An 18,620-nucleotide genomic window follows, 5' to 3' on the forward strand; every position below is an offset into this window, starting at 1 on the left:
TTTCTACTTTGTCAAGTATCCCGCCAACAGCAGCATATTTATACAAATAAGACTATCAATTAATCTATTACTCAAATTTAGCGATCCGATGTTACTTTGATAATCAATGTACTGGTATTAACCAGTACGATTATGAGCTCGTAATTTAAGTAAAGAAACAATTCGAACAAGTACTTAATGCTTTTTTTTAAATTAAGACAATTCAGTAATATTAAACTAATAGAAGTTTATAAGAGCATTCGATCAACAATAGTTAAAAATATGAATAAACAAATTCAAGTTTATTTTAAAAATTTAGAAAGGACGAAAATAAAAATGTAAAAAAAAGAATTATTTTCTAAGAAATAATAACGAATGCGGTTCAATAAAACGCAGTTACAATTCATACATAGGTTTACTGTAGAAATTGTATCCGATGAGTCAGTACAAGTCTGACCGAGCAATCAAAGTGAATAACAGATAACAGTTTTTATGCTTTACAACGATGTAAAAAAATATATATAAATAAAACTAAATTATCTATTAATTGAATCTTCCGACAACAAAATTTTAGAATCAACCTTTCTTATAATTTAAAAAAAAATTATATCAAAAAAATTTAAATAACTTACCTCACTTTTGATTTTATTTTTAACAATAAAAAGATACATCGATATGAAAAGAAACTTAAAACGGATTAAAATCGTTTAATTAAAGAAAGATTCTTTATTTTTATTTTAAACGCAAAATAAATCTACAATAATCAGGTATGCACAAAAAAAATCAATTATAAATAAATCCTTTTAAAATAAGAAGCATCTGAAATGTATATTAGACGAAGTCGGCCAAGTCAGATGACTGGTGAAAAAATGATGTCTACAGTCTCTATTTGTAGCTTACACGCATATTATTTCTATGCGAGTCGTTATCATAACAGCGGTATAAGGTAGGAGGGTAAAATTTGTTCTGCAGAAGCATCCGCAAGAAATTAATCCAGTCTGGAAGTCAGTTTTTTTATTAAAACATTATTACTTCATTCAATTTTGAGATTTTAAATTTATTTCTTTCAAATCGTTTTGATAATGTTAAATTTCAGTCTAAATAATCAATATGACATCTATAAGTAATAATAGGTAATAATTACCCATTTTTTTGAAAAGAGACATAAATATTACGGTAAATAACAAATAAGCATATTTATGTTGATCTAGAAATTCGACAGTAAATTTAAAAACAATTCTGTTGTAATTACAAAAATAAATAAAGAACCTTATTAAAATCATTTAGCGATAAACCTTTTGGATAAAAATAAGAGACGCAGTGAGAAAATTAAAAAAACCGAAGCATTCAAGGGGTTTATTTTATTAAAAAAAATTATTTCTATATCACAGGATACACTTAACGGTTTTTTTTAAATTTAAACTCTTTCATAATGTTTGAGAAAATATAATAATTTAATCGGCCAAAATAACTTTTTATTAACGCTGCAGAATTTATCTCTTCAAGATAAATTAAAAAAAAAAAAAACTACTTATTGTTAAAGAATAAATACTCAAAGCGATCGTTTTAATACGCCATCATCGGGATTTCGTAAATAAGAAAGGTAATGAAGAACTTTAAAAAGGGATATTTATTGCTATTTTTGAGCGCATTAAAAATATAAACACGGATCGGCATTTTTGAAATCTCCGCCGTTTTTCCAATAACGATTCATTTAATTTATTGAATGGAAACACCTCAATTTTTATAATATTCTCAGATGTGATACATAATTCTAGGGCATTTTCCCTAAATTCAACCGTTTTCAGGGTAAAATTCGTTTCCAGTTGTACTTTAGACCGCATCTTGAGCGTCGCTTGACATGGAAGTACACGTGAAAGATAAGAGAGAACAACTAAACGTCAGGACGCAACAACTCACGGCTTCCAACAAAATTCTAACGTACAAATTCATTTTGAAACCCATTTAGATGTGCGGTATACAAGTAAGAGGTATGACGAGGAACAGGGCCGGATTGAGACTTGATAAGGCTCTAAGCTATTTCAGATAAAGGGCCCTTTATAAGTCCAGATATTCTATGTCGGTGACAAATATGATTTTCGGATACGTACGGGGTTAAATTGAAATACAATTAAGTATATAGATAATGAAATAATAAATTTTAACTCAAAATCATTTTTATTCCTGACAAACTTAATAATGAAAACGGGTAAAAAGAAACAAAAATCTTTTAAAAGATACAATTTACAAAGGCTTATTATTTAATCTCTTTAAACACGATATAAGGATTAAGGAATTATATTAAACTAAAATATTTTATTTTATTATTTATTTTTCTAATTATTTTGGGGGCTCCCAAGAATGTTCGGGGGCCCTAAGCTATAGCTTTTGTAGCTTATAGGTAAATCCGGCACCGACGACGTCATTGAAGTTATACGACGCTTCCATTATAACTTGGCGAGATTGATTACAGAGGCGCCGTGGTTTACACGGAACGAAGAAATTCACAGCTATCTGTAATCGCTTTACGTCTGCGGGGAAATCAAACGATTCGGTTCGCATTACAAACAAGAGCTAGGAAATCATGTAAATCTTGATCTGTATCTCCTAGACAACAGTGAGGATGTCCGCTGACAAACGCCTTCACGTACTGAAACTGATTCTTAAGCTTTGAGTGACGGTATCTTCTCTAAGCCTTGAAGAGCCTAAATTCTTTCATAGGCTAATTATGTTACGTTTTGTTTTTCTTTTCCGTTTCTTTAATATTGTTTGATTTTTTTTTTCTTTTAATTAAAACGGACTTTTGTACTTTTAATGAAGCGAATCTCTTAAGTGCATTTATGCCTTACGTATTAATATATTATCTTACACACATATACTCCTATCGTGTTTTCTAATAATTATATCGCATTTGAATTATTGTGTTACGTAAGTATGTTTTATTGAGGGGATTCATCGGAAACACCTCATCAAGTCCTTTTTGAAATTCATTTTACTTACGGTCTCGTTTTACTTGGAACCGAATATAAATAAAATAATTGTGATACAAAAAAATCTAATTCTACCTATTGATTAGTAACACATTTTAAAGGCGAGACTTGCCTACATTTTCACGGAAGATTGAGAATTTATTTTTCATAAATTTTAACCGCGTGAAATTATTTTTAATGTTACATCGATTCTTTAATTTTTTTTTTTATTATTACATGTTCTAAATTAAAATGAAATTTGGCTTTTTTTAAATAATAACGTTTATTTTTCTACAATGAAAAATAACTTTTAACATTCATTAAATTAATAATTTATTTTCTTTCATCGATTAAATTAAAAAGTAACTATTTTGTCTTGCGTTTTTGCATTTATTCACTAAAATAATTAAATTAATACAGAATTTGGGCCGCTGATTAAAAGTGTTGTAAACCTGTTAATACGTAAACGTTTACAGTTTTAAAAAGTTAACCGAGATAATGAAATATTACAAAAGTGCATCCAAACAATAACAAAAGAGTAAAATTACCACTGTAACGGTTAGGTTCAATTTATAAGTTGTGTTGTAGATATATATACAACTGTTAGATGAGATACGGGTTTTGAAAGGTCGCGTTTAGGAGAAACGTATTACAATTATGTGTTGTCACCGACAATATTGTGAAAACGAAAATTTTCATTCGAAAAAATTTAATTTTCCGCCGATTGAATAAACGGCGAAGGTTTTAAATAGTGCTTTTAATGCTTTTGAAAACCGATTAAATATCTCAATGTAGAGTTCTTCGTCTGCTTTTCTAGTTTTAGGGATTTCAGCGGAAGGCGCGGTTAAAATTAATACCGTGTACACGTTAAGGAAAAAGTTATTTCCGTTAAATGAAGAAAGGTCGAGTAATGAAAATATATCGATTAAAAAGTTTAAACTGTAAACGACGAGATCTATTAAAATTTCTAAGTTTATTTCGTAACTTATATAAAATAGACCGTACTCGATAAAACGGTTCGATTTTGATTAAGAGAAACGATTGCCGTTAAGGAAAGTAGGTTTATCGTTTAACACACGGTAAGTAAATTTCACGAAATGAAAACTTATAAAAAATTAATAAATCAAAAGAGTAAAATCCACAATAAAAATAAAAAAAACCGCCTTATCCTGTCTTTGTCTTTAAAATTTAACGAAGGTTGGGAGAACATCTTGTCTATTAGTACACCCCCGTATAAAGAGATCGTGCAAAATACCGTTCTTGTGCGTGACAAGTTTAGTTGTAAGTAAGGAACTACGTTCCTAACTTTTAATTAAACTTCAAGAGGGGTGTCTTAAGCCCCTAACGTAACAGATTTAACCTCAGTCTCCTAGTAGAAATCCTTCTCTTCTCATATGTAAGGGGTGATACAAGAGGGACACTTTGATTGCTTTGCTAAAAAAATACGCTACAGGTTTAGCAGTTCTTTAACATATCAACGCAATATTAAAAAAAAGAGAAAGAAAGAAAAAACTTTTTTTTCTAAATTTCTTAAAATTAACGTAAGAAGATAGATTAAATGTAGTATTTGAGTGTACAACTAATATCGTTTTCATAAAATGAAGAAAAGTTTGTGATGGATGGATGTGATGGAAAAGTATGAATGGATGTACGAAAATTATGATTATAAATGAAAAATAAAACTTAATTTTAAGTTTTTTGTTCGTTATAACGAATAATATTATCGATCTGTAGTTTTCTAAATAATAACAGCATAATGAATTTAAATAATAATACTGTTTTACAAATACTGATAAAGCATAAAATTACAGATTACAAATTTCGGACGGGCCGTAGGAATAACAAAAGCAAGTTTAGCAAATAAATTCTCAAAAAACACACACACAGAGAGAAAGAGAGAGAGAGAGTGATAGAGAACCCTATTGATTATTCTATAATTTCTAACCCTTTTCTTATTAATTCTTGTTACTATTAAGAAAAAACCACTTAAACTATCCTTACACAATTTGTATTATTTTTTTTCAGTAAATCGGTGAATCTAATAATAATTTTTATTAATTAATAACCGATCCGTTAATTATTATCACGAACACGGATAGATAAACACTGAATTGTAATTCGGTTAAAGAAAATAAAATAGCAGAGTACCATATTTCGAACGGTTAACTGTTACTCGATGTACAAAATAAAAACCTAGAGGATACTCTTTAAATAAACTAATTTACGTTTGAGTGGAGTTTCGTTTAATTTTTTTTTCGTAATTCATTGTAGACGAATTTTATTTTATTTTTTAAAATATTGATAGATTTACATCTTATAGAAAATCTTTGTAAAAGATAAACAAATATAATTTGTGCATAGTGTAGCGGGCAACAAATTAACAAATTTAGGTCCGCGTTTTAATTTTTACATGAAAAAGTCATAAACAAAGGTTACAACCCCCCAAAAAAACATATTTATCGTCAAAGTGTTAGCGAATCTTTTTATAAAAAAACAACATTATGAAACCAGGAAAACTGTGAATACGAACCCAGGGAAAAACACTTTCGTTGTGAGGGTGTCCCTCAAAAAACAATCGTTTGTCCCGAATCCGAAAAAAAACTGATATTGTAAAAATTACAAACAGTCACTCGTCACGGGGCCGATTCGATCACAAAATAATAAATAGCGAAATAACACGTTATTCTAAATGTTGCTCTTAACGATCGAGTAGCTCTCTTGTTTTTTGTTTTTTTCTAAACCGGTTTTTCGGCATATTTTGAAATAGCCCCTTAACGAATAAACGGTTGCTATTTTAAAAATATAAATTTCTTCGTATTCGAGACAAACAATTATTTTTTGAGGGATACCTTCACACTGTAGGTGTTTTTCGGCGGTTTGTATTATTCACAGATTTTTGAATTCATAGTCTTTTTATTATAAGCCTAAGCAGATTCATCGACCCTTTTACAATGAAATTGTTTTCTTGGCGATGGAGATACCATTTATTTCGATTGTACCTTTCATCATGATCTATACGATGACGTAAAATGAACAGAAAACAAAGGGACCGTTTTATCTTTAGATTGTAGCTGTTGATTTTCTCGGCAAAAATATTTATTTCATATACCGTACGTATATTATTTATTCATTTTTATTATTTACTAATAATAAATATCATACGTTTATTATTTTCATTTCACCGGTAATTATCTTAACATAAACCAGCCGACAGTAACTCAGTTGTTTTTTGCGTTTACCATTCATCATAATAATACACAAAATATATAATTATTACCTTTATATATTTATTAAAATATATATATTTTATATTATTTTTGTTAAAAATGAATAACTATTCCGTAATTCTATAATTAAATATTAGTAATTTAATATTAAATTATTTCATTATACACACCTGAACGCACACACACACCCACCTAAAAACACACACACACACAACACACACAAATATATATATAAATATAATTTTATTTTTTATATTTAATTTAATTGGTATTCTATTTTCACTCCTTGTACGAAGTAAAGGAAGTATTGTGATCGCGAATAATTTCGGTTTCAAGATTTCAACAGAACATCCCTGAATCTCTTCTGAATAGGTACAGACGTGCATACATACGCACGTCTGTACGTGCGTATGTATGGATGTATGTATGTATGTACTTAAGTATCTCGCATAACTCACAAACTATTAACCGTAGAATGTTTAAATTTTGTATTTAGGACTGTTTTAACATCTATATGTGCACCTCCCCTTTTGATTCCCATCGACTGAACCAAAAGTGTTCAAAAAACCCCAAAATTTGGATTTTAGACTTTTTTTTTAGCTGCAGTAACAAGCCCCCATTGAGAGCTTTTCAACTATATATCATAAGTGGTACTTATTTTAATTGGGTCCAGAGTTATAGCCAAATAAAATTTTAGTTAATGAAATATTTGAATTTTACGAGAAGAAACATCGTTCGAAACAGACTTCATCTCCTTTTTTTTAACTTTTTTTTTTTAAATTTAAATATATTGATTTATTAATAATTATAACCTCTAATTGTAAAAAAATTTTACAATAAATAATAATTCAATAATAACAAAATATATATATACACATAAACAAAAATCAGAAGTTTTTAATGAAATAAAATTTTATGTAGTTTTCATTTAAAAAGAATGTGTAAATGAAATTTAAAAGCCGTACAATTTAGTTATATGCTGTCTGCATCACATTTTATTTATATGTGTAATTGATCGAAAGGATTATATACTAGAATCGATCCTGAACCCTGATACTTGCGCCGTATGACGGAATATACACAATAAAAATAAGTCTTCAAATTTTAAAACCTGTGATTATACCCTGAACCATTTGGCTAAATATAGTCGCAAAATTTATTTTTTATAAAGCCGACGTAAGTTTGATTAGCTGACGGAGGAGAATAATAAAAATGGCGGACTCATTTTGCGCGATAACAAATTTTAAAACCATTTAAAACGTGTAAATTTATGAATATTTAATGGTGAAAATTGGCTGTTATGTAAAGAAAATGCATACAAAAAAAATATTATCATGTTAACGTATGTTTTTTAGCGAACGAAAAATCGCGACCTTTCATAAGAAGTTATACCGTTGCTGTGATTAACACCCGTTTGTCATTTTCTTGTGGTTTTTATTTCACTTGTTACTTGGCGGAGATTCACTCGAGTCTCAAACGGAATTCTTGAAAAAAGTAATGCAATGTACAACATATAAAGTTTAAAGACTTGGTGATTCTAATTTATTTAATCGTATCCTATTTTCTAGCTAAAAATAGCAGGTCAAAGATTTATGCGGAAATCAAACTTACTCCATTGCAGTTCGGGGACTAAAATTTTTAACGAAAAAATTATAGTTTAAATAAAAGTAATGCAAAAATAAAATTTTTATTTAAAAATTTTAATACTTAACATTCTTTTATATGTATTTATTATACGTTTAAAAATTTAATTCTCTGTTTTATTCGCAAAAACGAAAATAATTATCGGTTTTTTTTTTGTCTTCAGTCATTTGACTGGTTTGATGCAGCTCTCCAAGATTCCCTATCTAGTGCTAGTCGTTTCATTTCAGTATACCCTCTACATCCTACATCCCTAACAATTTGTTTTACATATTCCAAACGTGGCCTGCCTACACAATTTTTCCCTTCTACCTGTCCTTCCAAAATTAAAGCGACTATTCCAGGATGCCTTAGTATGTGGCCTATAAGTCTGTCTCTTCTTTTAACTATATTTTTCCAAATGCTTCTTTCTTCATCTATTTGCTGCAATACCTCCTCATTTGTCACTTTATCCACCCGTCTGATTTTTAACATTCTCCTATAGCACCACATTTCAAAAGCTTCTAATCTTTTCTTCTCAGATACTCCGATCGTCCAAGTTTCGCTTCCATATAAAGCGACACTCCAAACATACACTTTCAAAAATCTTTTCCTGACATTTAAATTCATTTTTGATGTAAACAACTTATATTTCTTACTGAAGGCTCGTTTAGCTTGTGCTATTCGGCATTTTATATCGCTCCTGCTTCGTCCATCTTTAGTAATTCTACTTCTCAAATAACAAAATTCTTCTACCTCCATAATCTTTTCTCCTCCTATTTTCACATTCAGTGGTCCATCTTTGTTATTTCTACTACATTTCATTACTTTTGTTTTGTTCTTGTTTATTTTCACGCGATAGTTTTTGCGTAGGACTTCATCTATGCCGTTCATTGTTTCTTCTAAATCCTTTTTATTCTCGGCTAGAATTACTATATCATCAGCAAATCGTAGCATCATTATCTTTTCACCTTGTACTGTTACTCCGAATCTAAATTGTTCTTTAACATCATTAACTGCTAGTTCCATGTAAAGATTAAAAAGTAATGGAGATAGAGAACATCCTTGTTGGACTCCCTTTCTTATTATGGCTTCTTTCTTATGTTCTTCAATTGCTACTGTTGCTGTTTGGTTCCTGTGCATGTTAGCAATTGTTCTTCTATCTCTGTATTTGAACCCTAATTTTTTTAAAATGCTGAACATTTTATTCCAGTCTACGTTATCGAATGCCTTTTCTAGGTCTATAAACGCCAAGTATGTCGGTTTGTTTTTCTTTAATCTTCCTTCTACTATTAATCTGAGGCCTAAAATTGCTTCCCTTGTCCCTATACTTTTCCAAACCATCGGTATTTTTTAATATTTTACGCGATATTGTTAAACCGAAAGAATATCAGACAGTGAACCACAACAAATATCCAAAATCAAATAAAAGTTTTAAAAACGTCGTATTGGTTCACGCTCCAAAATATTAAAGTCGGAATTTCTAACGCTAGTTAAAATAAAATTTCAGCTTTCACGTATTTATTATCAAAAATGAAAGGGACCCTACTTCGATGAGATACCGAAAACTCCTTTCGCAGGTAAATACTTTTTTACGAGCAAAAGATAGGAAGCGTTTGGTTCTTAAAAAAATAATACGCCCTTACCAAACCGTATAAATACATTGTCGGTCCTGAGGTATCCCGATAGTAGCAGTTGACCGTTCTGTCAAAAATTCCTCAGAAAATTGAGGTTTTTTTTGACTAGGGCGGAACATTACGACCGAGGAGTAATCGGCTTACTTATTTGATAAAAATCAGGGTTCAATTTTTAAGGTATATATATATATATACCTTATATAACCTTATATTAGTATATATACATATACTAATGTTTACAGAAGCGCTTTTAATTACACAAGAATTAATGTTTAAGAGAAAATAAAGCAGTTCAGGAAATATTATCAAAACATGTTTTTTTTTTGGAACGTTTATTACCTGTAATATATTCGTTTATTTTTATAAAAATTTACATAGATCTAAATGAAATATTTTTAAAAATACAAATTTAAAAAGTTGTGTAAATTTAAAAAACTCAAAATACGAACAAAAACTGTAACCGAAAAAAAATAGCTAAGAAGTTTTTCTTTCTTTTCTTACAGACATTTTTTTTAGTTAGGGATGTGAAATTTAATATTACTTGTACATTGAATGTCGGTAGTCGGTTAGTCTTAACAAAGTGGAGGCTATTAAAGTCACCGTCTCGTGTAGAGTACAAGGCACTCGAATGCAACATAAAATGTAGAAATAATATTAAATTTCACATCGCCGACTAACTTACCGTATCCTGAAAAAACGCCTGTAAGTTAAGAAAAACTTGTTTACCTACTTTTTGTTCGATTTTCATCATTATTCTAAGTAGATTTGTACAATTAGTAGTCGGGTTTTTTGCTTTTTAATAATTATTTTATTTAGCGGTTTTTTGTTTTTTCCATAACTTTACCGGTAAAGTTAATAATATCCTGTATAATTTTTTTTCTCTAGAAACTCTCTAGAACTCTCTAGAAGCTGTTTAAATGGAAATTCTAATGTTAATGAACGATAATGTACATACGTGTAACGCATGTAAGTACTAGCCGCGAACCGTTCCTGGTTCCTTTGTCGAGCGTATTTTTCGCTCAAGAATGATGACTTTTCGAAAAAATCACAAGAGGCGAAAAATTGTATTTTTTCATCGTTTTATAGAACGCATTAAAATTTTATAACAGCGTAATTTTTAAATGCTGTCCCTCAGTGTAGCGAATTCCCTCTTCTAGGCGGGATAATTTACGATAGCCTATGTACAGCTCCCAGGCCGAAGACCTGTTACTTCCTAAAAGTTGATCGTAACGGTCGGATCCGTGAAGATATAGGAGGGAACAAACAAATATGCGTTACATTTAAATACAATAACCTTCCTACGGACGTAGTCGATAATAAAAAATAAAAAATATTTTTGATATTCTGACCGATAAAATATTTTGACATCGGTAATAAAAGCTAGAATATTGTCAAAACTTGTACCTTGTCGTTATCATCTACCATAAAACAAAATCAATAATTTTGTAATCGACTAGTTGTTAATTTAAATGACACGTGTTATATCGGCGTTGTAAAAGTAGATAAATATAAACTTCACTAATAACTTGTACCTTAAATAAAAAACATAAAATTTACAAAATAAATACAATATTGTGAAATCTCACGCTAAATTATAATAGGCTGTATACAGTGGTCTAATATTGACTGTAATTAACCGAGGTGTTTAATTTTTAACACGTTTAATCGAGTATTGAAGAATACAACTGAACGGCAAGTCGATGTAGTAGTTCCACCTATTTTACTTCGTCTGGTCTCGGGTTCAATTACCGGAAAGGTACTGGAATCGTTTCGCGTATAATTCCGTTCATTAATTCGTTTTTAGTAACAAGTATGTAAACGTAATTTTCGCTTCGGAGGACCTTAATGGCTTGTACTTATTTTTGCATGTATCACTTTCGGGATTCTTTCAAGAAATCAAAATGAGTTTTGAAGATATAAAAATGATCATTATTTGTATGTAAGTATTAATCGTGTAGATCTATATTTATACCGTTACAAATTATATAGCTTTATCCAGGTGTACATGTACGTGCATTGTTTGCTAAAATTAACGGTCATTTATTATTAAAAAAATTGCAGTATCAATCAGGACAAAATCTGACAACGAAACTGTTTTCTTGTAACTCAACACAATACTTCCGCTTACTAAAAAGGGTTTTAATACGCTTCCGATTCTATTTTTAATAAATTACCGATCCATTAAAAACATCTTCCCACCGATTTATTTTTAATTACGTTTAAAAAGTTTTATTTTATAAAATCAATATTATTCTGCCGATGAATTTTTAAATAATATTTCTTAATTTTTCGCGTTTCATTCAACATGTATTCTCAAATAAGTTTCATTAAAAAATCTTAAATTGTGAATTATTTTATCCTCGATAAAATTTACATCAATACTTCATTTGTATATATTTTAAACTATTATTATTATTATTATCATAATAATGGACTTTAACACCATCTATTATTTATTTTATAAATAAATAATAATAATATTATTTGATAATAATTTTAATTATTGATTTTTTGACGCTATGATCAAAATTTTACTACGGTTTCCTTTGATCCATCCGATCAAATTGTGGGGAGTTCCTTTTTTATCTTTAAAGAAGCATATCTATCCAAATTACTGAAGCGATCGATATAATGAATTATTATTACGCGCCGTTCAGAATAAGATATTTATTTATTTAACGCGTTCGTGATCCCAAAACTCCAAAAAAAGAAGAAAAATGAATGCAGTATTTGACAGCTTATATTTTTATAGCCTTTAAAATAACGGAAAATAATTAAAAAAAAAAAAAAAAAAAAACAAACTATATTTAGGAATTTTTATTTTATTTTATTTTTATTTAAAAGAAATTTTTTGAGGAAGTTTTACTTTATATATTTCTGGATACTGATAAAAAAACGTAGACTGGTATAAAATGTTCAGCATTTAAAAAAAATTAGGGTTCAAATACAGAGATAGAAGAACAATTCCTAACATGTACAGGAACCAAACAGCAACAGTAACAATCGAAGAACATAAGAAAGAAGCCGTAATAAGAAAGGGAGTCCGACAAGGATGTTCCCTATCTCCGTTACTTTTTAATCTTTACATGGAACTAGCAGTTAATGATGTTAAAGAACAATTTAGATTCGGAGTAACAGTACAAGGTGAAAAGTTAAAGATGCTACGATTTGCTGATGATATAGTAATTCTAGCCGAGAATAAAAAGGATTTAGACCAAACAATGAACGGCATAGATGAAGTCCTACGCAAGAACTATCGCGTGAAAATAAACAAGCACAAAACTTAAGTAATGAAATGTAGTAGAGATAACAATGATGGACCGCTGAATGTGAAAATAGGAGGAGAAAAGATTACGGAGGTAGAATAATTTTGTTATTTGGGAAGTAGAATTACTAAAGATGGACGAAGCAGGAGCGATATAAAATGCCGAATAGCACAAGCGAAACGAGCCTTCAGTAAGAAATATAATTTGTTTACATCAAAATTAATTTAAATGCCAGGAAAAGATTTTTGAAAGTGTATGTTTGGAGCGTCGCTTTATATGGAAGTGAAACTTGGACGATCGGAGTATCTGAGAAGAAAAGATTAGAAGCTTTTGAAATGCGTTGCTATAGGAGAACGTTAAAAATCAGACGGGTGGATAAAGTGACAAATGAAGAGGTATTGCGGCAAATAGATGAAGAAAGAAGCGTTTGGAAAAATATAGTTAAAAGAAGAGACAGACTTATAGGCCACATACTAAGGCATCCTGGAATAGTCGCTTTAATATTGGAAGGACAGGTAGAAGGGAAAAATTGTGTAGGCAGGCCACGTTTGTAATATGTAAAACAAATTGTTAGGGATGTAGGATGTAGAGGGTATACTGAAATGAAACGACTAGCACTAGATAGGGAATCTTGGAGAGCTGCATCAAACCAGTCAAATGACTGAAGACAAAAAAAAAAGATAAAAAACCGAAAGGAAAAGGATGTAGATATTAGAATGATCAACAACAAAGTAAGTATAATGATGCGCTCGTACTGATTTATTTGAGTATCGTTGGCAGTTGCATCTCTTGTACAAGGAGATGAAATCGTTCGCTTGCTGTGTTACATCCTGAGTTGTAATTCTATATAATTAATTAGGTCTCGGTTTGTCGCTTTGCCATTGGAAAATCGATATCGATCATTGGATATCGATCGGCGATATCCTTCACCGTTCATCACTTTCGTATTATCGTCGAAAGTTAGAAAATGTAACCGCATAGATGTTGAGTACTTTTACCCTAGGCGTTTAAAATAAAGTAGGCACTGCTAGTGGTAAGTCGACGGGATAGAGTACCACGATAAAACGACGTACTTAGCGAACTATCCCCGCCCTACCGGTTAACTGAGCTTTCATAATTTTGACGCGGGATCCGTTGCATAATCGTATCTATATACAACTGTAATCGGCAAAATACAAAATGCAGTACATTTGCATCTACTGTTACAAGTTTAACTAACGAATTACTAAGGAAAAGTACCAAAATATTCCAAGCACCACAAAGGTCAAGAAAACGATAAAGTGACCCCGTACGTATAAATTATTATTGAAAAGAACGCATACCGGCAATTCGAACCAACATTATGATTCAGGAAAATCCACCAATTCGAATGTCTTAAGGTATAGAACGATTACAAGATTGTCCCGGGAGAACAAGATAATCGGAATGACAGAGATTATTTTATCAAATTTTGATTGATAACAATGAATTTAGAGGAGGCGTTTGCGATTCAATATTTGAGATATTTTACAGTTTCTTCTTACCGAATTTTTTACGAGATGTGTCGCATACAAAATAAATTTCAAGCGGCTATGAGATTATATCTCTACCCTAAGGATTAGGACCTCAAGGCGTGTCCCCGCATTGGAGATAGAGGAACGGCCACTGAATATACTGCTTAATTCCGAATTAGAAATAATCTGAATAAGCGATCGCCGACAGGTCAGAAAGAATGTCTGAGTCGTGGTAGAAGTGCTTTATAAAATTCCACAGGATGAAATGGACCCTAAGACAAAGCGAGTAGCAGTCGCTAGTAAATAAATCGACAGAATCTTTACGCGCCGAATAATAGCGATGAGCAAGCTTTTAGATGAAGAAAGCAACGGGAAATCGTTTGCATTATTTCACAAGAGAATGCACGACGGTAAAGTTCAAAGATATAATATACTCGTATGCAGCAAGATATCGGCAAAAAATTGAGCTTTTAGGTGATTAGCTACAAAAAAGAAATTGAAATTACCTAAGACAGGGTAATTTATTTTTTAGTAAATAATGTATTATAAATAAAAATGGAATAAGCGCACGGTTTAAGTAATATAAACTTAAATATTAATTATATCGTTACGGTAGCCAATAGCTACCGATAATTCAGAAGGTTTTTTACCAAACGGTTTACAGTACACTTGAATCCTTTCACAGGTCTGACGATTTTGGGGAACGGTTTTCTTAGGAAAGTCTGGCCCTATACTAGACTGTAGTAGTTGAAATATAATCGATTTTTTATGACGTTTACTCGAGCCGATCGACGCAAAATCTTTTTTCGGTATGCACTGCTCCGATTCTTAATAAATTTTACTATATTTATCGAGAATGGATTACATACCTGCCGCTTGAAGAATTTTTGACCCCCTCCTTTGATTTACGCAGTTCAGTTTGTTTCAAAATCGCTTTGACGTAGATCTATCCTCTTCTTTTCTTTGATATTTTCCTCAAACATCGTATTCTACGTTCTCTAGATCTTCGCTAAGGATCGGAAACGTTAAAAAACCGGTTTACTGGTGGAGTGATTTTTTTGGGAACCCCGTTTTCTACTCACTCGTTAGCCGTTCAGAAAATTAATGCGGAATGAGGTATCTATCGGGTAAAGTTAGGTAGTTCATTCCTTTATAACAGAACATAATTATAAACTATTTTTTTTTTTTGCAAATCAAACATATACAAGATTATTCGATGGATATGGCGGAGTGATAGCGTGCTTTACTTTCATTCGGTAGATTTCCAGTTTGAATCCTGAATAAGATTGCTTTTTTTTTCAAGAATAAATTCTTATATCATATTCCCACATAAAACCGCTGACGTTACGTAGTAAAAAATATTTAAATGAAAATAAATATTATGATTCTATTAAATAAAAAAATATATATATATATTAGCGGGCTTTAACTTTCAACCATACACGTAGGTAGATTAGGGTTAATAAGTGCTAAACCAACTGGCTGATAACTTGCGCGCGCACACACACACAACTTTAAATACATTTATAATTATTATCTTTCAAAATTATTAACTCACCTCACATAGTCTCTTTTGCAATACGTTTTGCCATCGCGTACAAAACATGTACACGTTTCATCTAAAAACTGATGACATTCGGCGCACTTTAGGCAGGCAGCATGCCATTCCAAATCCGGGGCTACCCTCAGAATATACTGATCATGTATTTGGGCACCGCACCCGACACATAAACTCAGCCGCCTTTTCTCTGTAACAAAAAATAAATATGCGTGAATTACTTGTATTTTTAAGAATTTATTAGAAGATAGTCGATAACAAAATCCATGAAAAACGTTACATAAATCACAGTTATTGTTTTATTTAAATTTTATTTTTATATTTATAAATAAAAATTATTATAATTTAATTAACGCGTAAAAAGAAACTAGTCTATTATAATTTATAATATTTGATTTTATTTTCAGACTACAGTTACGTTCTTAATATTTAAGATTTCAAAAACCGCGAGTTAATTTTTTCATCGGTACAGTATTTATCACAGTATTTGTCACAGAATGAATACGCACCATATTCATTCTGTTAAATACCAAATCATCACCTGAAATAATATTCGTATGAGCCTAACGATTAAACGAATTTAGAATTTATCTACCCGTAAATAATTTAAAAAAAGAAAGTCTGATGTGGACACCACATTAGTTCCTTGTACGTTTATTAAATTACATTAAATTACATATACACATTTTTGCTGCACGTCATTTAAACTTATTTCATTTGAAAGTGAGATACGATCCTCTAATTATTTATTAAGAGTGGACAATTACACGATTGCTAAAATATTAGTTTTTATTAACACCAAATAATTGTACAATTATTAATTTAACAATCCTATCTGAAATATTAGGTTAGAGTAAAAGGTCCTTGATTACTCTTTAAATAAACTGTTTACAAAATAATCCAATAATAAAAATTGATTATTGTACACCGTAAGGTCCAAATTAATATTTGTAACTGGTATACAGGAGTTAACTAAACGGAATAGTTTAATTATTAACTTTTATTTACACGACACACCACAAATCTGAAATACACACCAGAAATCTTGTGTACATTACGCACAAATGAAAAAAAATTCAACAATTACTTTAAATTGAATACAATTCAAAAATTTATTTTATTTTTCTGTCAAATAAATATTTTTTTAAAATAAATATATAATTTTTATAAAAATTTGCAAAGAAAATCCAAAAATAATACGATTCTAAATTATAATTTTCAACTAATATTAAATAATCAGTTGTTTTACCATACCATGTTTTTTTTTATCATTGAATTATTATTTATTATAAAATATTTTAGCAATAACAGATTAATAATTATTAAAGAAATATATTTAAATTAAAACAAAAGAAAAAAAAAAGAAAAAAATTAAAAAAAAAAGCAGATGAAGTCAGATTCGAACCGATGTGCCTTCTCTTTACGATCCAAATACTTCATTAATTAAAATTTTAATTTCGATTGCGATCAAAAAGAGAGGTGCACAACTAAACGTTACAACAGTACTAAATACGAAATTTCAACATCCTACGGCTAATCGTTTTTGAGTTACGTGAGATACATACACACGTACATACAAACGTACGTACAGACGTCACGCCGGAATTAGTCAAAATGGATATTTCCTTTACTTCGTACAGGAAAGTAAAAAAAAGTTAAAAAAAGGACATGAAATCTGAACACCGATATTTTTCGCGATCACAATACTTCCTTTACTTCGTACAAGGAAGTAATAATATTTTTCTAGGATAATAATAACGTACAGAATTTCAATAAATTTTATTACTAGATAACTATATCAAACGAGTCAATATAACCTCTCTTCGTAAAAACATTTTTACCCGGCAATCGTAAAAAATTGAGTCGAATCTATTGTTTGTGTAGTGCTTTTATTCATTCATAATTTATAATTTTAAGTAAATGAAACGGTTTAATTATTAATAAGACATATATACATGCGTATGTGTATCTACACAAACTTTGAAAGGTCATATTCGGCAATTCTTTCTTATTTCAACGCGCCGAGTATTTTTCATTTTTAAACAAGCAAAATAAAAAAAAATAATTTTATACCCTTACACTATAAAGTACACCGGTATCCACCGTTTAGTATTCAAAACCGTATAAAAGAGCTAACCTTTTTTCCAAGTAAAAGTTAGTCGCTTTTAAACGGATTTGAATCCTAGACAGGTGTACTTTGGCGGTCGGGGTTCAATAACTACACGTCTTAGGTACAGTCTTTCTTTCTTTCTTTTTCCTGTTTAGCCTCCGGTAACTATCGTTTAGATAATTCTTTAGAGGATGAATGAGGATGATATGTACGAGTGTAAATGAAGTGTAGTCTTGTACACTTCGACCGTTCCTGAGATGTGTGGTTTATTGAAACCCGACCGCTAAAGAACACCGGTATCCACGATCTAGTATTCAAATCCGTGTAAAAAATAACTGGCTTTACTAGGATTTGAACGCTGGAACTCTCGACTTCCAAATCAGCTGATTTGGGAAGACGCGTTGACCACTAGACCAACCCGGTGAGTATAGGTACAGTCATTTTGAGTCTATACAAGCCCGCGCCTCATTTACACGTCACTGTCATCTCATCGGGCCGTAGAGGGGTTGCTTATCGGTTACTAGTTGTTGAATGGATTGCGACGTAAATATAAGTAAAATAAAAAGTAAGAATATCACACGTAGATAGAGTAATCTAAGGTCTACGTAAACTGTTTAAAAGGTTAAACTTCCTTAATTTATATTTATTTCTCGCATACCGATTTTATAGATGGACGATGGCCGTAGTAACGTAATCGTAGTAAGTAATCACGCACGCGATATGAACATATAAATTATTTTCTAAAATAATAAGTCTTCCGT

The 18,620-nt window shown here is 30.5% G+C and overlaps 1 protein-coding gene across 4 annotated transcripts in view; it reads right to left on the reverse strand.

Moving 5' to 3' along the window:
- The window catches only part of tup (LIM1_Isl and LIM2_Isl domain-containing protein tup), a 387,091-nt gene that overhangs the window by 203,219 nt on the left and 165,252 nt on the right, over positions 1-18,620 (reverse strand). For all 4 annotated transcript variants that reach the window (XR_012755607.1, XR_012755608.1, XM_075359380.1 and 1 more), the window contains exon 2: positions 15,750-15,939. Coding sequence is in view for 2 of the 4 variants with exons in the window: in XM_075359380.1 (XP_075215495.1) it covers positions 15,750-15,939 (190 nt within the window). In the remaining 2 variants the exon portion in view is untranslated. The remainder of the gene's footprint in view (positions 1-15,749; positions 15,940-18,620) is intronic.

The sequence above is a fragment of the Lycorma delicatula genome, chromosome 3 (genome assembly GCF_047948215.1).
Source record: "Lycorma delicatula isolate Av1 chromosome 3, ASM4794821v1, whole genome shotgun sequence".
NCBI classification, from domain to species: Eukaryota; Metazoa; Arthropoda; class Insecta; order Hemiptera; family Fulgoridae; genus Lycorma; species Lycorma delicatula.